Source organism: Aedes aegypti, chromosome 1 (genome assembly GCF_002204515.2).
Source record: "Aedes aegypti strain LVP_AGWG chromosome 1, AaegL5.0 Primary Assembly, whole genome shotgun sequence".
NCBI classification, from domain to species: domain Eukaryota; kingdom Metazoa; phylum Arthropoda; class Insecta; order Diptera; family Culicidae; genus Aedes; species Aedes aegypti.
In genome coordinates, this window is record NC_035107.1 from 20,385,436 (window position 1) to 20,407,985 (window position 22,550).

The 22,550-nt window shown below is 37.4% G+C and overlaps 1 protein-coding gene across 3 annotated transcripts in view; it reads left to right on the forward strand.

The window, feature by feature from the left end:
• Positions 1–22,550, forward strand: part of LOC5564728 (serine-rich adhesin for platelets) — an 83,568-nt gene that overhangs the window by 48,311 nt on the left and 12,707 nt on the right. For all 3 annotated transcript variants that reach the window (XR_002499189.1, XM_021839086.1, XM_021839085.1), the window contains one exon: positions 21,921–22,501. Coding sequence is in view for 2 of the 3 variants with exons in the window: in XM_021839086.1 (XP_021694778.1) it covers positions 21,921–22,501 (581 nt within the window). In the remaining variant the exon portion in view is untranslated. The remainder of the gene's footprint in view (positions 1–21,920; positions 22,502–22,550) is intronic.

Below are 22,550 nucleotides of genomic sequence, written 5' to 3' on the forward strand. Positions count from 1 at the left end.
ATAATCGACGGTTTACCTTGAATGAAATCTTCGATGAACTCCGGGTTCTAAAATATCATAATGAATTTCTCTATTAACCTCTAGAAAAACTCCAGGAGCAGGAACTGTAACTTGTTGATAAATTCCTTAAAAAGATCTTCAAGCAGTTCACTGTGAAATTCCCAAAACACTGTAGCATAATTCATAACACGCTGAGAAGTTAATTATTGGAAATCTGTGGGGAATTCTGGAATGAACATGAGCAATTTTGGAAGTCTACAGAAGGATAGATATTTGTTAAATTCCGAGAATCCAGCTTGTTGAAGAGTTATTGGATATTCTCATGTAGACACACTTGAATAACCCTGGGCGAACTATTGATTGAAAACTATTCCTGAGGATTCGTTCATCTTGAACGAATATATCTGCAGAAGCTCAAGCAGCAACTTGTAAAATGGATTTTGGATAAATCCAATGCGTATTTGCAAGATAAATTGCTATTTCTGCAAAAAAAAGCTCTTTGAAAAAAATCACTGTTTACTTATCCAGTTTCTACTAATTTCGTTTTGCCTCATTCTGCAGCATTTGTGCCCGAGAAAAGCATTTGTGCGATACATCAAACATAGCATGTAGAAGAAGCTCTAACAGCAACACGTTAAATGGTTCTTGAATGAATCCAATACATATCTTTTGGATAATTTGCTATGAGCCATTTTACGAGACGTTTCGGAACAGCTGATCGCCGCAACGGCGTCAATTGACAGGAGACCTGGGATTAAATCCAGCGTGATTTTCAATAACGCCTCATCTTACCAAACGGTGACATGGAGAAAATGACAAAAAAGAGATCCAAAAATGTTCGTTACTGCAACATTACACGTAGTCATTGTATCAGCTACCTCTTTGTTACCCATATTGCACATAAAAAAGCACTTTTGTGATCAGAAATATTTTAATAATTTTTCTCCATTTAAGTTTTCGCCTGGATGAAAAGCTACGCTAGAAATGCGCACAGTCATCAACCATCATCATCGCGAAAACTGACACCGATGATTGAAAAATCCCAGGTCTCCTGTCATTTGACCAGGCTTCGTAAAATGGCTTATTCATGCAAACAATCTGTAGCTTCTGAACAAATCATTATTTACTAATCACTAATCCATAGAAGAAATTTATGAGGGTTCAAAGAAAAATGTATCGCATCGATGCTCGTTTAGACCCTCGAGCAGTTCCTGCATTAATTCGCCTATGAAATTTTTCATACCTTTATTAAAAGTTCTTCCTGAAATACATCTGTTGTTGCCAGCACTACCGTGCTAGGCCGTAGCAACAAATTGACATTTTTATTCAAAGAACGAAGGAGAAGAGAGATGTCAAATTAAACTAGTTCAGTGAATTGAAGCTCATGGAATTGTATATTGTTAAAATTGAGTTCTTTAATTGACATAATTTGTTTGATTGCTAAATATGCTTAGATCTAATATTAAAAATGACTACAGTTTGATAAAAGCTAAACTATCCTACAAATCACAGAATTCTTCACAGTAAGTTATCTACATTTCTATATATTAGTAATTCTAACCTTAAATAACTATTATCACAGATGAATCAGCAGATTGTTACGGTTTTTTGTGGATGATATTGAAAATACCGGCTAAGACTGGTTTATGTAGTTACTGCTAAATGTAAAACATGTTTTGGAGTAATCACCAGCTTTTAGCTGTTTCGCACTCATTAATCGAAGGCTGCGATCTGCTCATGAGAATGCCGTAACAACATTACCAGGCTGGTAGCGGGGTAGCACGTCACTTTTCAGTTTCCTGGTCATTAATTTCTGGTCACAAAAAAGTCAGTACCTATTCGTAACAAAAAAATACTTAAGTTACTTTTTTCTTAAAAATAATCACTAAAATCACAAACTGGTTGCATTTTCTAACATTTACTACTAATAAATTTTGGCTGAAATCCAGTAGGTACGTATTTGAGGCCTCACCCAAAAGTTTTTCTCAGAAGCTTTCCAGTATCTTTAGAAATGTTCTGGGATCTTTCCGGAAGCATCCTGGGGTTGCATTTCATAAACAATTTCGATCTCTTACGAAACCGTCCTATTGGCTTTCTCTAGAGCTGTTTTTAGTCTCGTGCAGATACAATCCGAGATCTCCCCCAAAAACATTAGCCTCCCACTTGAAGGATTATAGGGAGTCTAGATGCATTATAGGATGTGAGTTATTCTCATCCCAGAATAGATTGATTGTAAAGTGTAATGTAGTCATATCTCAAAATCATGTTATTTACCGCAATGTTTTTGGTGATGAACTAGCCGTACACACTTAAATTATTTTACAGGAATCCGTGAATTTCACCATAATCTTAACAGCTGAAAATTTCGGTGAAATAAACGGAGTACGGTAATTTTTTACAGTTTTCGGTAAAATTTCACTGGAATCCGTTGAATTTAGACGGAGTTACGGTGTTTTATTTACCGAACTGTTCAGCTGTTGAGATTACGGTGAAATTTAAGGATTACGGTAAAATAATTCAAGTGTGTAGGTGCTAAACATCATCCTAACAATCACAATAATGGTTGTAGGATCTCTTCCAAAAGAATTTTGAGTTCTCTTTGGGATCACCTCTTAGATATATTCATGGGTCTGTCCAAGAAGAGCTTTCAAAATCACACTGGAATTTCTCCCAATATAGAATCTATTCACTGAAACTCTGCCGAGAACTCATGTGTCGTAATGCCTCAGTGACACTCTAGGATCGCTAGAAGCATTCTGCTATCTCTCTCAAATGCATTCTGAAATTACTCCTTGAAAATAATATCAACCTTTTGCCTACAAATAATCTAAGGTCTCCTTCAAGAGCAGTGTTGATAGACTCACACTCAAAATCTCAATCAATACGCTCTCCCGTGAGAGCAAATTCATTAGAGATCTGCTTCGAAAATCTCATGCTTGAGATTTTGAAACCAAATCACTCAATCAACTCAAACCGTAAAACATGATTCAGTCGCAAAACCCGTCAAAAACTCGTGAAACCGGAATGTTATTGTATACGTTAGAAAGGATTACTATAATTTTACCAGATTAACAAGAAATTATTGCCGTGTGTGAGTAAACAGTGGAAATACGAGACAATGAGTCAAAAAGGGGAACCAACTCATCCATGATTTTTTGACTGCTGAGTTACGTGATTATGAGAAATTGAGTTTTTCACAACACTGTTCAAGAGCATTCTTGAGTTTCCTAAAAATATATCGTTTTTAAATGCACTCACAACACCACTCTTTGTCACAACATTTATGGGGTCTCTTACATTGTAAAGGTTCTTCTAAAAATCTTTGTGAGCACTCCCTAAACTCATTTTACAGTTTTACCTCTGAAGCATTCAAGCAAAGGGTCGAAAAAAGAATGAATCTCAGACCAACTGGCTGGATAATTAACAAAGAAAGAATTCAACACAGAAATGTCTGCAGTTTGATTCTTGAGCAAATTTGTAAAGTAAACTCTGGCATGATTTCTGGCTGAAACCCAGTACGTACCTGAGGTCTCGCCCAAAAGTTCTCCGGTGTCCCTCTCAGAAGCATTTCAGAATCTTCAGTAGCATCATTCCGACCGACTGAGGTTTTATCTCATAAAAGAATTAAGTTTCTTTCAAAACCATTTTGTTACTTTCCTCGAGTGCATTTCGGAGTCTGCCCCGGAAGCATTCTTTTCCGCAGATAAAATCTATAACCTCTCCATTCGGGGGTTTTCTACTAGAAAGATTTTTGGCACAACCTAGAACAATCTCATCCCAAAATAAGGCATGCAGAATTCTGGAGTCCCAACTTGGACTGAGAAATATTTCAAAACCCATTTCTCTGAAAGGTATTCCCAGCTTTCCTCGCAATTTGAGTTCTTAAAAAAGTAGTAGGATCTTTCCCAAATTAATCTTTAGTTCTCGTTGCTGCACTATTTTGAGATTTCCTTAAACAGAATTGTGGAACCTCCTTCTAAGAGTAATTCTGGGTCTGTCCAAAAAGAGTCGTTAGATGTCGTTTGATTTTTTTCCTGATTCTTTTCTAGAATCCAGGTCTGCAGTTAAGAAAAGAAGTGTTTCAGGACCAGAAGCATTTTGGAATATTTTCACGAAACCTTCGCTTAGACTCATGTGCCTTTTCTCTTCCCTAGACGCAGAAACATTCTGTAAATTTTCCTACAAGCATTCCAGAGATAATCTGAAATCTTCCCAAGATACACTTTGAGCCCTTATACCAAAAGCTTTATCAAATATATTCTGAAGCTTTCCCTGAACACCAATATGCTCCCTATCGACAATCTTAGCGCTGTTGAATCTTTAAAGACATACAAGACTTCTCTTTTTAAATCGTATCTCATGAAAAGACAATACTAGGACTGTCAATAAATAATCTGAGGTCTTCTCAAGATGCATTTTGAGTCCTCACACTAAAACCTTTTTTAAAATTAGTCTGAAGCTTTCCCTGAATAACACTATGCTCCCTACTGACAATCTTAGCACTGATGAATCTTCAAAGACATACTGGACTCCTCTCCTTAAATCGTACCTCATGAAAACACAATACGAAGTCTGTCCAGAAATAATATGAGGTCTTTCCAAGATACACTCTGAGCTCTCATACCAAAAGCTTCCTCAAAGTTATTCTGAAGCTTGATGATCTCCGCACAGTACCAAGAAATTTTCAAGCCTTGACTAGTTAGGACATTAGGAGCTATCTCCTTTAAGGTCTACAAAATACCTTCCAAGAAACATTTCGGGGCGATTCACAAAATAATTTTAATAGTTGTCCCAAAAGTTGTTGGGTTTCTTCCTTCGAGTATTTCAAGTGGCTTCCCTACATACATTTTAGAAGTTCTAAACATAATTATTCGTACTTCCCAAGAGTATTTTGAAGTCTCATCGCTGGAGCATTCCTAGGATTATTTTATTTTGGTCATCTCTAAGAAGCGTTTCACAAACCCCTTTTAAATATATTATGTTGTCCGCAAGAGAATCTCAGACATCTGTCCACGAAAGGGTTCGGAAATTTATCCACAGAAGCATTCTAAGGTCTCTAGTAGAAGAATTCTAGAGATTCTCCCCAAAAAGCACCTAGTTTGCTTCATGTCAAAATCATTCTGGGGTTTACCTTTAGAAGTATTGTCTGATTTTCTTCTGAAGCAATCTATGAACTTTCCCTAAAACATTTTGGAAACGGATACAAATGGATTATATAACATACACAGAATAATTATGAGGTCCAGGCATGAATGGGGCCCAGATAGCCGTAGCGGTAAACGCGCAGCTATTCAGCATGACCATGCTGAGGGTCGTGGGTTCGAATCCCGCTGGTCGAGGATCTTTTCGTAAAGGAATTTTTTTCGATTCCCAGGGCATAGAGTATCTTCGTACCTGCCACACGATATACACATGCAAAAATGGTCAATCGGCAAAGAAAGCTCTCAGTTAATAACGATTGCTAATAAGAACACTATTCTGAGAAGCAGGCTTTTTCCCAGTTGGGACGTAACGCCAGAAAGAAGAAGAAAAAGAAGCATGAATGGGGTTTACTGAAGAAGCGTTCTGGAGTCTTCCCCAGAGCATCTTACAGGATTGTCACACAATATGCAAATGCAAAAGTGCTCAATTGGCAATGGACGCTTTCAGGGAGTAACATTGGAAGTGCTAGTAAAACACTTAGCTAAGAAGTAGGGCCAAAAAAAGAGAGAAAAAACAAACCTATTAATTGTTCAGCGTTGAAAAAGTTACAGTTTTTCGTAGCTTGATCCAAAGAGCACATTTTTCTATGTATAACCAAATTTTATTGCGCTCCGATATCTTAATGTTGACATTATAATTGATTAATGAAGATTTCAATTCGTAGACTTTATAACGTTTTGATTTACAAAATGACAGCTTGTCCCTTAGTAAAATTTACCGAGGGTGATTCAAAAGCGATTCCCATACTAACTGCCAACTTATTTTAGAAATAATTCCAGGACACTGAAAATTGTAAAACTTCGGATTCTGGCTTAGAATCAGAATATGTAAAAAATTGGATTCCGTCGATGGGGGTGAAAAATGTGATTTATGAAATATTTCAGCTAATAACGCTGATATTACTAAAATTAATAATCCATATGTTAGGGAACATATTATTCCACGTAATTCATCACATCAGATGTTTTTGTTTACTTTATCAATAAACTTGTACGTTGAAACTAGATAAAATTGATTACATTAAATTTCTCCTGTGCAAACTATCACACATGTACTTTTACCTCCATCGTTATATTAGTAGAAGGTTGAAAGTCTTTTTATTACAATTCACAAGTATTTTGCGGAATTTATTTGATTTTTCCACAAAAACTTTTTTTTTTCGGTACGTTGTCTAAAACATTGAAAACGGGGGTGAGATTGGGTCAAGCAAGAACGACAGTAAATTAAATGGCAAGTCCACTTTTTTGACATTTTACGGTGCCGGGTGTTCTCTTTTTTCATAAAGATGTGTTAATTCTTTCAAAATACAGCATCTCTGAAACATCAAACAAGTCTACTTGAGTATTCCGTGCATTTTGACAACTTATCAAACCAGCCACTGTGTTTCGTGCGCAGCAGCATCGTAACATTTTTTCAAATGGATTTTTTTATAATTTATTTATTTATCTGTGTTTTCATATTATAGAAACATCTCACGGAAGTACAAATGAGTTGGATCGCTGAAATACTGGGATTATGACGTCAACATCTGCCTGAAATGTATTGATCGTGGAATGTCGCACCAAAATTTAGCTATTTACGAAGGTTTAAAATAATCAGTGTTTCAGTACACCTTTGGGAAAACTGAATAGGCTTTATGGCAATGGGGATGAGACTTTGAAGACAAAGAAAATTTATGTTAACTTGACGATAAATGTTGAGTTTACATATTTTTTCTCATAGCTCTTCAATTTTTTGGTAAAATCGTTCTTTTAAGTGGGTTTATCATACCTGTGAAACATCTTAGATATCTTTTCGCCTTGTTTGCATCGTATTTCATCAATATTTTTCAGCTGTGAATGGTTTTGCAATCATATTCTCAAAAACAAGTTATTTCAATTACAGTGACCCAATGCCGCTGTGAATGAATATTTTTCTTCAATTTTTTGAACAGTTGTTAATGTACCATCAAAGTACATACACACTAAATTTGAAGTTTATTGGAGTTAAATTGCGATAGTTATTCAATAAATAAATCGTACATATTCTTTTTTGACCCATTCTCACCCCCAACGACGGTACCCTTAAACAAGCCAATATTGTAGAAAAATCCCTTCCAGGATATGAAAAGAAGTTTCTAAACATGTTTATTGTATCCATAACTGCATAGATATTTGTAACATTCAACGAAAATAGGCGTTGAGGAATCGACGCATGGGGTGATTTCCAACAGTTTGGGCAGAATCTAAATTTTCAAAAAAAATACCATGAATTCAGAAAAAACAAGAACTCTACCTAAGAGCTTTCTAAGGGGTAAAAGAAGTGTTCCATAAACATTAGCACAACTATTAACTAAGTGATTTCCTTGACAATATTCATATATCGTGTGTGAAGTACTAAGATATTGTACTGTTTGGAATTCGAACTGTCTTGCTAAATAGATGTACACTCATTGCTACGGCTATTTGAATCCCAAAGCATTTCACGGTCTCCAGATGCATTTTGGAGTCTTCCCGGAAGCATGTTGAGTACACTTCAAAAAATCATTTGAGGTCTTCCTGAGGAGCATTCTGAGCCTCACTTTGAAACAATCAACCCCCCTCCCTCTCACTAGCAAAACTCCTCCCTGTGGCAACCGTTGAGTTGCAGAGGTGATCTCGGTCTCTAGTAGCAACGGAGGTCACGCCAACATTCCTTCCCTTCTCCGCTAACCGGTTATTGATATTACTAAGTTTGGAGTTCTCGAAATTGTACATTGAAGATGGTATGCTACCCTCAAGCTGCCTCTGTTGGTTCCCTGTACAATTTTGAGTATTCCTGTCAATCACGAAGTAGCAACTACGAATTGTACGGTCATAAATGCTTATGCTTAGGGGTCATCCAAAAATGATGTCCATCATTTAGGGGAGGGGGGTCTACGAAAGTGTGACAGTGCATTTATTAGGTATTGGAAAAAGCGTGACAGAGGGGGTAGGGGGGGTCTAGAAATCTCTAAAAACGAAGTACGTCATATTTTGATCTTCCCTTATGCTTAAAAATCATTCCATGCTTTCGACAAGAACATTCCTCTAAGAGAAATTTAAGATTTTTTCGCAGAATCATTCAGAATTAACTTCTTTTTACTTAGTTTAGCCTTCGTCCAAAAACATTGGCATAGGCTCCCCAAGAAGCATTCTGGTTTCTCATATCTCATAAGGCTGATACAAATTTTAATTTTCTTTTATGTCCGAGACCACTTGGAAGGTACGAGGGGGGGGGGGGTGTGTATAAAAATAAATAAGGAACAAAAAAAAAAGTTATTTTTTCGAATTTTTATTTTTAACGATTGTTGTAAAACTTTTTCCAATCGTCATCTGGATCATTATTTTACCTGGTTTTCACTTTAAAAATTGAAAAACCCTAACTGATGTCAAAAAAAAAATGATTAATCTTTTTTTTTCTCCCCTTCAAAATTTTTGAATTTTTGAAGGGGGGATGACATAAAAGAAAATTAATATTTGTATCAGCCTAAATTGGCTACCGGTTCTATTTCATAAGCAAAAGGTCATGGGTTCAATCCCAGACCCGTCCATTTCCTTGTACTTTGTAGTTATATCTTTCACTTGTTTCTATCATTCATTCTTAATCTATCAAACTCAAACTATTCGTTTATAACAAACAGTAGTATCAGAGACGGACAAGAAACCGTTTCCATTATAATAGCACGCGTTTCCTTATACACTACTGACCCGATTTTGTCAGCCTATTTTAAATTTACCAAAAAATTGTTATCGTCATGTTTTACCTCGTTTACATTAAAATTGATGATGATGTTTGATGTCATGTACGCATGGGCGTAGCCAGAGGGGGCAATGATAATGCCTTTTATCGATATTACCAATATAAGGGAGCCCCTGATAAAAAAAACTGGCTACTCCCATGTCCATCGCCCTCCTCAAAGTCCATGTAACCTTGTAACACGCCAAAATTTGAAAAACAGGAACAAAATAAAATGACCCGATTTTTTCAGGTTCCCTATTTTGTCAGCCTAAAATTCATCGAAAAGCAAACCACTCTGTCATGCCTTTTCACCAACCAATACACTCACGCATGAACTGGCGTAGATGCTAGTCGGACTCTACAGTCGGTCTGCATTCTGACGTGGCAGGCGCCATTGTTGCCTGAAAATAGATTATCACCAGCACTTATACACTGAGGGTGTCTGTTAGTCCCGAGCAGTCATCTGGTTGGTTCCTTGTGTAGTGCAGCTTATCTGGCGATACTGGAGTAGCAACAACGGGCGGCAAATCAAGCACTAGCATTATCTGATTCGAGTTGTTCTCATTGCAGAATCAATCTACATTGTGGGATCCCATTTGAAAAATAGAGGGTATTTTTTTTTAATTTTCCATTACTATCAAAGACGAAATTTGTCTCTGGTCTTATGGTTGTTGGTACTTTTGAGGATTTTCCTAGAAGAATTTTTGAGTTTCCTCGCAAGTGTGATTTTGAGGTATCGTAACCAAACGAATGTTGATGTCCCTTTACAGAGCCTCGTACGCAATCCATCAGAAACGCTCTAGACTCTATAGAAGTATTTTGTGAATTCCTCCAAAAACATTTTCTTTCTCAAAGACAGCATTTTCTCTTCAAAGGCAGATACCCCAGTCAACACTATTCTAGAGTCTCCCTCAAAAGTATTCTTGAGTTTTCTCGAACCCTCGAGAAGCATTTTGAAGTCTCGCTGGAAAAAGATATTTTCAGCCTCTTTCTCTCTCTCTGCAGAAGCATTTTGGGACCCAAATGCCAATTGAGGTATTTGGATATACAATATGTGCGAGATTGTATCATTACCTTATTGGGTATCACTCAAGAAGAGTTCTGTAGTCTTTCCCAGAAGCATTCTGAGGGTCTTCAGAACATCATTTTGAAGGACCCGAATAGGGAAATCCTGGTCCGATCGAGCACCTTTCAGAGTAAGAAATTTTCTCGACTTCTTAGGGCTTAGAGCGTATCTACATGCCTGCCGCACGATATGCAAATGCCAAATAGTTAGGTCCTGTTTTCATATCGAAATTTTCTTTAAGAATGTTTATAAACAGGACTCTTCCAGTATTCTCGGAGATTCTAGAAGCGTTCTGAAGTCTTCATATGAATAGATATCTAAGGCATTATGGGGTTTATCTTAAAAGAAGTTTTGGATAGCATTCTAAGGAATTCTACTAGAAGTATTCCGGCATTCTGAGGTTTTCTTCAGAAGCATTCTAGGTTTATTGGCTCTAGATTTTGTGGTTCGGATCAATCTGGGTGTTTATTTTGATTTACACTTAAATAAATTTTGGGGAATGCCTCCAGAAGTATTCTAACTGTAGCATTTTACGCAAAAACATTCTGATGTCCAGCTAAATGCACTACAGGGTTTTCTAATAGAATTGTAAGGTTCACTCGCATAAGCATTCTTTCAAAAGTAGCTGTGATTTCTTCTCAGAAGCATTCTAAAGTATCTACTCTTGGGTTTGTACCTTTTCGCAATCTTCACAAAAATCAATAGTCTTGTCTCCTTCGAGAAACGAATTTCCGGAATTATTTAGGCGCTCTGGAAGAATTCCGGAATATCTAACTTGTGGATTCTGGAACCACTCCAGAATGGTTCCGGAATTAACCATTTCAGAAATATTCTGAGAAAAAAAAAATGTTATAATCATTCCAGAAGGATTCTGGTACCTCTCCAGAATGATTATGAAGCAATTTCGTAAGGATTCTGGAAATATTCTTGAAGTGTTCTGGAACCATTCCATAAGAATACATAGATCGTTTCTGAAGGATTCTATCTTCATTCTAGAGAGATTCAGTAGCCATTCGTGAAACATTCCGGGAGGATTTAAGAATAATTTCAGAAAGATTCTGAAACCATTCCATAATATTTCTGGAACTATTCCACAAGAATTCTATAATCATTCAAAAAGGATTCTAGGAACACTCTAGACGGATTCTGTAAACATTTCAGAAGGCTTTAGGAACCATTCCAGTTGGATTCTGAAATCATTCAAGAAATCATTCATTTGGAACCATTCCAGAAAATTTTTTGAATTGTTTCTGTAAGATACAATCAGCAGATATGGAGCTAGAACGTTTCAGAAGGCTTTTGGAACCATTGCAGTTGGATTCTGAAATCATTCGATAAGGATCCTGGAACCATTCTAGAAGTGTTTTGGAACCATTCCATAAGGATTCTGGAACCACTTCAGAAAGATCCTGAAATATTTTCAGAAAAATTCTATAGTAATTCCAGAATTTCGAAATAATTCTAGAAGGGTTTATGAACCATTCCAGCAAGATCCTGGAATCACACCAATTGGATTATGAAATTATTCCAGAAGAATTTTGGAACCATTCAAGAAGGGTTTTGGATGATTTATTTTCAAAATTCTTCTGGATTGCTACAGTATACTCCTCAAATTATTGTAGGCTGTAATAAACAATATGGTAAAAACAAATATTATAATTATGAATGTTACAAGGAAAGTACCCTGTTTGGCACTACTTCTTCTATCACGATTGTTTGCTGTTCATGTTAGGCAAAATAGGATCATGCTAAATGGATTACCATTACAGGAATGCATTGACAATAGATCTATCCACACATCTTCCATCTCATCTACTAGGGGGAAGTCCTGTATGGCCGGACAGCCTCTATGGCCTTATGTTTCATATAATTTAAGCTGAATTGTCTCCGTACGTTGACTTCAGTAAGTTTTGCATCAATCACAATGCAAATTTATTAGGAAATATAGAATTTCAAAGAAAAGCAACCTTTTTTTGTTAACCATTGCAAGTCCTCTATGGCCGGACACCTTTTGTCCTCTATAACCGGACAATGAAAATGTTAACCTAATAACTGGGATCTAATTTATAATTCGCTTTTTTTATAAATGTATGGTACAAAAAAACAAACAGCAACAAAAATAAAGCATAAACAACAAAACTTTCGGTCCTTGGAGGACTTATAAAGTACTGTAAACATGATGCATTTAAGGCAAAGGGTTCCACAAATATTACGTAACGCAAAATTTTCCAATTTTTGACCCCCTCCCTCCCCCACGTAACAGCTTTTGTATGGATAATTTTAAATTTTTGTATGGACCGTAACACTATGGAAGACCCCCTCCCACCCCCTGTTGCGTTACGTAATATTTGAAAGATCCCAAATGAGCGCACGAGAAGTAGCCACAAGATATGATGTACAGTCATCTCTCCATAACTCGATAATGAAGGGACCATCGAGTTAGGGAGATATCGTTTTACAGAATATACTAAACCAGTGCAAATATGCGATTCAAGGGATCATCGAGATAGCCATGAACACCAAATTTTAGATATTGAGATACGGAGGTCGACTAAGGGAGAGTTGACTGTACCTGAGAGCACACTTCAACCTTCAAGCTGACAAAGAAATTGTGAAGAACTATTGTAAATTTTGCACCCTTTCGGACGCGACGATTTGTAATCGTCGCCGGTGAAACCGTCGCCAAAATCGTCGCCAAAATCGTCGCCAGTCAAGCAAGCGCTGTGAGTTTGACGTTTCACCAGTCTTGCCAACACAAATGCATATCACCTCCTTTGATTGGTTTGCTGGCGACGATTTTTTCAGTCTGTTCGAAAGTGGGTCGCACATTTTGTTGCGAATGAAACAGACAATATAAACGCGTTAAATTCCCGAAGACATTTTCATCTGAATGCAAGCAACCGCCAATGTAAGACTGATTTGGCGAATCGATCTATGGCGCTGATCAAGAAGGAGTTTATGGAACTGACCTAAGATCTCGCTAATACGCTTCATGCGCTGTACACCATGCAAAGATTGAACCCACAAGGTTTGTGCTGACATACGAAGCACCATTTGGCCTTTCTGTGGGTTTGGTGTAAATTTCGACGGTGAAAATCATAGTGTCCGAGCATAGAGGACATAATGTCCGGCCATAGAGGACACATTTCAGTGCACACCATTTTTGGTACATAATGTAATCCATCATAAAAAGGGCCGCGAACGGTCGTGTTTTGTTTTGCTTGCCACACTTTTTTCGTGCTCTAGTTTTTCGCGATTTTGCCGATGATTTGGCTGGTGCTACACCATCCGGATTGTAGTTCGGATGTTAATATTGAAAAAACCTCGATATCTTATAGTGAAAAAAAAAAAATCCAGCGCGTTTCGTGCGATCAAAGACTTCTTTAATGTGATGTTTTATGACCGGTTCTAATTGGCTTTGCTAATGAATTTCCACGTGATTTTGTTGTTGTTGCTGTGTTTGTATTTTGATTTTGACTGACAAGCCACCGGATGGTTTCGACAATGAAAAAAAAACATTATTGTAATAATTGTGAAAAATACGCGAAAGAAGAAGTAAAAAATGTGGTCTAGAAATGACAAGTGGTATATGCGTCATAAGGAGAAGAAAATGCATGCCAAATTAGTTGCTGATTTGATTTGATGACAACGCCGCCTTGGATGAATTTTGGTGAGATTGTTCTGATTATATAATTATCTGTACTTGTCTCTTTTTTATTTTCGACTTTTGCAGTCAGCTATTTTTACTGTTAGGGGAAAGGTATTCAATATCGGCAGATAGAGATATGTTTGCCAAATTAAGTGTAATTGTGGTAACATTGTGCTAAAAGATTATGTAGATTATGTAAGATTATGTCCCCTAACAGTAAAAATAGCTGACTGCAAAAGTCGAAAATAAAAAAGAGAAGAGTAAACCCCTTTGATACGGATGTATCACAACCGTCGTTGGCCAGTGTGTACGGCAGCAACCACGTACCTATTCCTCAGCCGAATCGACAACCCGTGCGATCATATGGGGATGTAGGTACAATAGTGTTGCGTTTTCTCACACCGACTGTATTCAATGCCGGCAGATAGAGATATGGTGAGGGATAAGTGTGGTATATTGGACTAGCAAGATTGTGGGGCTTGGGGATGCTACAAAGGTCAATAGCCAAATACTTCAGTTTACCGTAGCATAGCTGTAGTATAATTGGTAATGCGTCCGTGTACAGAATGGAAATTGTGGGTTCAAGTCCCGCCGGCTACATAATCTTTTAGCACAATGTTACCACAATTACACTTAATTTGGCAAACATATCTCTATCTGCCGATATTGAATACCTTTCCCCTAACAGTATCTGTACTTGAACAGTAAATACGCGCCAGTTCCAAAGTAACCATCTTTGAAACAGGAAGTGTGTATGCATTATCATTATCCATTTGATAACGGTAATGTATACATGCGGGGCTTGTTGTTAGTGAAAGTGACTTCTGAATGGACGTGTCTCTCCAGCCATTCTGAAATGGGTCACCGGATCTGCAATAGAGCTATCACCTTCTAACTCCCGGACTGAAGCTTTTTGCAAAAATGCAGTACCAAAGCAGTTTTGCTGAAAACTTTTTTCCATAATACCACTGCCGGACAGTGGGGGTTAGATGGATCACACACACACATAATGTAATCCATCATAAAAATGGTGGTAGTTGGTCCCTAGTGATTTATCCTACCTCCGTTCTGGTCACGATCTTCAGATTATCGTGATTCGTCAACATTCGTATTGATAAAGTGGAGGGACATGGTTGAAATGGAGTTTAAAAGAAACGAATGTCAGAACAGGTATCCACCGGCGACGCCAAACGGACCAACGTAATGTGGTGTAATTTGGGATTTGTGGATTGAATACTGATATTTTTTGCCAATCATCAATATGGGTGACTTTCGAGGATAGCGAAACGTAAGAGGGGTTAGGACAAGGTTGTGGATTTACTGGGTAAATCCATCACATTGGGGTTATGACTCTGTGTCTTGTCAGGAATAGGGTCTGATTGGTATGGTAGTATGCAATAGAGTTCGGAATTGATAGACAGACTTTGAGGAAAGAAGTTTTGAACGTAAGGCAGCAGCACCTTGGATCTTGGAGGGCGCAGGTCTGGAGAGTTGGGCAGCTGTTCATACTAGGTTACATTACGTAGAAAGTGGAATCTGTTTTGCCGTGCACAAATTATGGGAAGTATTTGAAAATGTTTTCTTGTTCAGATTGGGTAACGCAAGAGAGGATTTTTAGCTCTGCGTTATATTAGGAGGATATTATAGTGCATGGTCTACTGATGACTGTGTATTTTAAGGGTGATCGAGTGAAAGCTTTGTTGAGTAAAGTTACCGTTGAATTTTTGCAGTTCGTAATTGTTTTGAAATGTTTGTCGGACAATAAGAAAATTTTCTAGGGTATTTGTTTGGATGCTAATGCATTATATTGATAAATCTAATTGTTCGTATCACACGCGAAGCATAGCATAACCCAATATATAATGAAATTAGGTTCGAAGAAAGGATTAATATTTGATCACTTAAACTTTACGCTGCAAGATATTCTTAATCGTTTTTCTTTTCTTCTGATGTACAGGAATAACTGGTATATTTAGCTAAAATAATGAACAATCATACGCATAGAGCCTACGGGTCATGCAGTTAGGATTGAAATTAAAATAATATTGCACATTTCTTTCACACCACAGGTTTATCGCAGAAGTTTTTACATGTGCGGAGGCGTTGGTAGAGGTGCGCGATTGCGTCGAGTCGGGTCGGTGTTTTCAGCGGACTCATTTTCGCAAATCGAAGAATGAGTGCTCTGAGGGCATCAACATGATTCGATGAGGTCCCACACTTTTATTTGCGCTTTTGCACTTGTAAATGTCTTACTAAATAGGAATACTTTGTGTTAGGGAAAGTGTAGGAGAATAAAATATAATTCATTAGAATTTTCTGATAGAGGCAGAGTTCATATCCCTTTCGGGACGAACCAGCACAATTGTGCTGTTCGGCACCCATCACATTGAATGATTCTTTTAGCCAATAAATCATTGTTTTACTAAACTTTTTTGATTTCGAATATTGAATTATCATTGCTACTTGTAATTAAGCACAACAGATTTTGTTTACATCGTGTTTAAAAAACACCAGCTCAGGGTAAACAATATGTAAACAAACACCGTAAGAATTGAAAAAGTTTTATCTGTCGCAACTTGTCAACTATTCGTTTTTTCTAGGTATGCACAGGTACGAATCGAGAGTGAAAGAGTCATTCTTTGAAATGGTGAAGACCAAATGAGAATTGATTCACACAGCAAATATTTCTGGAGGGACAAAGTGGGACCAGCACAATTGTGCTGGTGCCGGCACTTACCCGGTCGATGTTCGTTGTAGACTACCAATTTTCATTTTCAGTATTTTGATCGAATTAAGTGGCTGAATCTGGTTCTAATGTCCACAATAGTGCATAATATTGCATTAAAACATGAATGAGTGATTTCATACGAATCATAAGGATGATGTATCGTTCGAAAACTATGTAACAGAAACTCATAGCTTTGGTTTAAAAACTTTTAGTTTTTATACGTCCATATTTGAAATTGGGAATCACATTTAATGTTTTAAATCTCCTATAGTAAAGTTTAAGACAAAGTAAAAGTTTAGGGGAACGTTCAAAAATTACGTCAATCATTTAGGGGAGTGGAGGTGTATGAAAGTGCGACAGTGCATGCGGGAAAAAGCGTGATAGTGGACATGGGGAGGATTTAGATTGACTTAAAAACAATTGACATAATTTTTGAATTTCCTCTTGCTTTGATAATCGATCAATACAATGTTGACGCGATAATCCATTTTGGTGTTCTACAATGTATGCCGGTTCAATATCTGCCATAATATTTATGAAATTTGACAACTGAAGCTGAAAACCTTTACTTACTATTTGCTTCCGAACCACAGAGTCCTTTAAGGGGACACGGGAGACCGTGTTATTTTCCCTATCTTTCGTCTCACTCTAACAATAATCATCAAAACTTTGTGGAAGCAAATCTCGAGTTTTAGTGAACCGATGAAGCTGAAAATTTATCGGGCTGTGCACTACATATACAGAATCGTAGTGATACACTTTCGCATCGATATATGGAGTGGTTCTTGGGATTTGCTTCTTGAAATGGATAGGGTGATTATGATGACGTCCCGTGCGGCCTTAAATGGCATACTATTGATGTATGCAGCCCATGCTGGTCTTCTTCTTCTTCTTTTTCTTGGCATTACATCCTCACTGGGACAGAGCCTGCTTCTCAGCTTCAAAGTGTTTAATGAGCACTTCCATAGTTATTACCTGAGAGCTTGCATTCCAAAGTTGCCATTTTCACATTCGTATATTATGTGGCAAGTACGATGAAACTCTATGCTCAAGGAAGTCAAAGTAATTTCCATTACGCAAAGATCCTGGACTGACCGGGAATCGAACCCAGACTCCTTCAGCATGGCTTTGCTTTTTAGTCGTGGACTCTAACCACTCGGCTAAGGAAGGCCCCTGCTGGTATTACTCGCAAATATGTTGTTTATGATGTATGAAATGCGTTTGAAATACTCTACTTAACTATTGAACAATGTATGAATTTATGGAATCTAGATTATCCGCTCATATAAAAAATATCGTTTCATTCCTTTTACGTTTAAAAATATAGTGTCCAAAACTTGAATTATGAGACTTAGATAAGCTGATATATTAAAAATAAAAATCTGTACTTTATTGCCGTGCGTATTGTGTTGCAAAGTAACTAGCAGTATCGATCAAAGAAGTTTAGGTTCAATTCCCGCTGCAGTATTTTTTTTTTTTCGTCAGATACGTATTACGATTATGCCATTTGGCGTTGCATTCTAGTCCGTTGATTCGTGTGATGCTCCCTTTAAAGGCCATAATCGTACATAATGCTTTCCAGGAAACTTTCCACGGTAGGATTGACAGCTAAAAATGTACATACAACCGAAACGAAAGGGAAAACAAAACTTACGAGTATGGTCGAGCTTTACATTTTCCTTAGTAATCTAACGGTCACACCGATTGCGAAACTTTAAAAGCTCATGGCAAACCAAAAAGTCTACTGTTTGCAGCTGTCTTCTGCATTGTCTTATTAGAAGCATTGTCAGTGTCTTTATTTGCAAATCTGGTAGTTTCCAAATATTTAAATACATTAAAAAAATTGATTGTTCTATGTAATTTTCAAATTAGCTGGAATATATGTATGTAACAATTTCAAAAATCAAATTCATTCTTTAATATGGTTATTGACCTGATTTTGTCAATCTTTTTAAATCGGTTTTTGAATTCCCTGTTATATGTAAGCTATTCGTCATAGTTCTTTCGATCATACACACTACTAAAAACTAATACAGTACTGACCCGATTTTGACTGCCCCCGATTTTGTCAGCCTATCTTGAATATATCCAAAAATTGTCTTCGTCATGTAGTACCTGTTTACATTAATACTGATGATGATGTTCGATGTCATGCACGCATGTGCGTATCCAGAGGGGGCAATGGCAATCCTCCTTCTCCTCTAATTCCTCTAATTTCACTTTTATTTTTTTTTGCAAAATTGTTAAGATTATGATGATTATGATCCTTACTGGAACCATCTCACGAGATTTTTCAATAATTCGACCAGGAATTTTACGAAGATCTTTTTCAAGCACTCAATCATCCCATAGGTATAGAAATAATTATGGATATTTATTCACGACATTATCGAATGTCTTTTATGAATACCTCTAAGAACACAAAAAACTCAAAAAAAAGTAAGTATCTAAATATATTATTTTTTTAATTTTCATACTGGAAACAATTTTTTTACAACAATTCCAGGTCAAATTCTTGATGAAATTCCTGCGAAACTTAAAAAACAATTCTATAAAAATTATAAAAACAGTTCTGGAAGAATTTAAAATGTTTTAAAATTTACATAGAAATCTCCAGTTGAAATATTCTATGAATTATACTTAAAGGAATTGCAAGAAGAGCTTCGAGGCCATTTTAAAAGAAATTCTGGAAAAAAAACCTAAAGAAATGTTCGTTTGATTTTTCTTAGGAATTCCGGTGTCCTAAGAAAAGTTCTTAGATAATTCAACGGTTAGGTAGATTCAGATTGATGCCAGTTGTCTTACAGGCCAAAGCAAAATTGCCGATCAAAGGGATCCTTTGGCGCGAAATTTGAGAATGAAATTGTGAGGACCGCTTATCTCCCCCTGATAAACAAAAAAAAACCTGACTACGCCCATGTCCCTCGCCCCCTTTAAAGGCTATGTAGGTCGTACACGTAGTTCATAAGCAAATATTAATACGTTAAAATTTGAAAAACAGAAACAAAAAATATGTCCCGATTTTGTCAGGTTCCCATTTTGTCAGCCTAAAGTTCATCGGGGGCTGACAAAATCGGGTCTCTACTGTATTACAATGACTTAATTTCCAGTTTAAACAAATAGACTCGATGTAAAAAATAAAATAAAGTAAATTTGATATTGGGAGCCAGATAGCCATAACGGTAAATGCGCAGGTACTAAGCAAGATCATGTTGAGGGTCGTAGGTTAGAGCTCAGCCGGTCGAGCATCTTTTCGTTAAGGGAATTTTCTCGACTTCCCTGAGCGTAGAGTATGATCCTACTTGTCACACGATATACACATGCAACATTGGTCGATTGACAAAGAGAGCTGTTAGTTAATATCTGTGGAAGTGCTCATGAGAAATTGAGAAGCAGGCTTCTTTAGCGTCAGAAAGAAGAAGAAGAAATTTTATGGTAATTATTTGCACCTAAAAATGCGCCATTCTTGTTAATTAACGTCCAAGTTGTCGGGCACATATGACGTAAACTTACATGAATTTTTAGGGAAGCTGCTTGCGCAGAATATTTTGACGTTTCCATTTTAGCTCTTGGAATAAAATGAATGATTCCAATTATTTAAAATGAATTAATTCCATGTTACAAACCTTAACAAAAACATTGTTCAAGCATCATTTGGAAGAGGGCTATGTGATTTCAAAAGTGATAGTGTATATGTTAGGTAAAGTGAGTGAAAGAGGTTGGAGGGAGTCTCTAAAAAAAAATTTAATTTTCGAGTCTAGTACACGACTCTGACAACGGCCTTATAGTGGAGGTCGAATTATGCGTAACTGTCAAAGGATACAAACTGTAGTGGAATAAACTGATATAGTTCTCAATTCAGTTTTCATTTATGTATAGGTATTCCACTAAACAATTCGAAGGTTTATTATTTTCAATTTTAATTTTTATTGCATAATTATTTTTGAGGAAAAATCCCACATAATTTAGGAGGATATAAACAAACTTAGCAAAATCAAGACGTTTTGATTGAGACAATTAGTTATCAAGTTATTCACACTTGTATATTTACCCATTTTTATATAACGTAGACTAGTTCTTGAATAATCTCGATGAACGTCATCGTCACGTGATGCTTTGAATCTGAGAAATAATATGAAGTATTTTTATCTCTCGTACATTGTTTTCGTCTCATTTATAAAAAATAATATAAATTAAAGTATATTATTTTTTTTAATTTCAATGTACATTTAAAAAAACATAATTATTTCTGAATTTTTGGGTCACCCTATCTCACGAAAGAGCACCCTAATGACGAAATAAAAAAATACGGGTCCAAAATTTTTTAAAAAGGCATGACTTGAACAATTTTCTAAAAAAAAAAAAAAATACTTTTTCGAACAACGACCGCCTTGGGGACGGACCAGCACAATTGTGCTGGTCTGAATTTGACCCTAAAAAGTTCATGGAGTGATAGAATAGCCAAAATTAAGAATGTTTTGTTCTACGAGATGATGAGTTTATAAGGTAAATTTTGAAATAATCACTCAAATATGGTCCGTCCCGAAAGGGATATGTTACTTAGGTATTTAAAAGCTAATGAGAACCACATTAAATAATAGATAAACACTAATGGTCATATTTTTATATTTTCATTTCATCGCGGTCCTCATTGCTCGAGCGGAGACTACAAAACTCGAGGTGGATAGAATCGACGCAACTACGACACGGAAAAGAAACAGATGAGAAACTATCGATACATTTATTCAACTATAAAAACCACGTTTTAACGTAATGACTTTATTTCTTCTCGTTTCAGCAATCCAACAACCAAACCATCTCTACTATCTTTTCATTTCCTCTTCGTTACATTTATAGTCCCTCTGGCACTGAATCGAATGACGCATTCCGCTTTTTATTAGCGATGTCTTTGCTGTACGTTGAGCATGGTGTCGGAGGTGATGTGCTGTGTAGAACATCGGATGTTCTACACGGCACGCCACTTCCGGCATTTTGTTTGGCGCGCGGGATAGGCAGTGCTAGTGATGATATGAAGGCCGCTATTCGGTTTAGTGCCAGAGGGACTATATCTATTTAATGTATCTGAAGCTTGTGGGACCGCTTTAATTCCGGCGCCTGCTTGTGGAAGATCCCGGTGTGCTAAACGGTATAGGACATGTTAACGGGGGAGGCTTGGTAGGTCCTCACCCAGCCCGTGTCTAGATGGGCGGATAATTGTCTGCCAGGGTGTGGATTGAGCAATTACAATTACAATTACAATGTAATCCATCATAAAAATGAATTATAAAGGTTAATTTTTGTTCTCATGTGAGTTTTTACTTCAAACAATGTGAATTTTTAATACTGTAAAAAAATACCGTTAAAACTAATGTAGATTTTAAAATATTACAAAAAAAAGTGTCCGGGCATAGAGGACTTCCCCCTATGTATTTCTCATATTCATTGACCTTAACCTGCCCTCCAATATCCCTATCATATCATCTATAATTGTGATATAATTGTTCATTCCACAACTTAAACCTCATACCATCTTCCAGGTCCGTTTCCGCCAGCCAGCAGATCCAGCAGCAAAAGAACCGAAAGAACATACAAACCACAGCGGAAGTGATTATCACCTCAACGACGACATCCGGAATCACCACGCTGACCACGAACAGTACCACCGGCACGCCGAACTCGACCACCGCCATTGTTGCCACCAGCCCCACATCCGGAACTGCCGTCGTTTCTGCGATCCCCACTTCCGCAGCCGTCATCAAGCTGACCGTCAAGGACGAAGTCAAACCACGGGCCTCGGTCCGGACGGTACGGAACAACAGCCTGGACAGCTACCACCATCACTATCAGTACATCAACATCCCGAACATCATCACGTACAAGCGAGGGCGATCGAAGATCCCGGCCTCGGCACGGTTACGATCGAGCCTGGCGGAATCTACGGTCACCAGTGCAAAGAAGGACGCGTCGGCGGACGCGGAAATCCAGCTGATTCTGAACAAACCGATGACCAGGAGGATGCGGAATGCCGGAGGCGGAACAGCGCCGCCACAGTTGATCTCTACGGGGAAGTCCGCGGCGGTGGCCGCTGCCGTCGCCGACGAACTCAATGGGAATGGAGGTTTGTGGGTTCTGGATTCTGTGTTTGGAACTGTTGTAAGGATTAACGT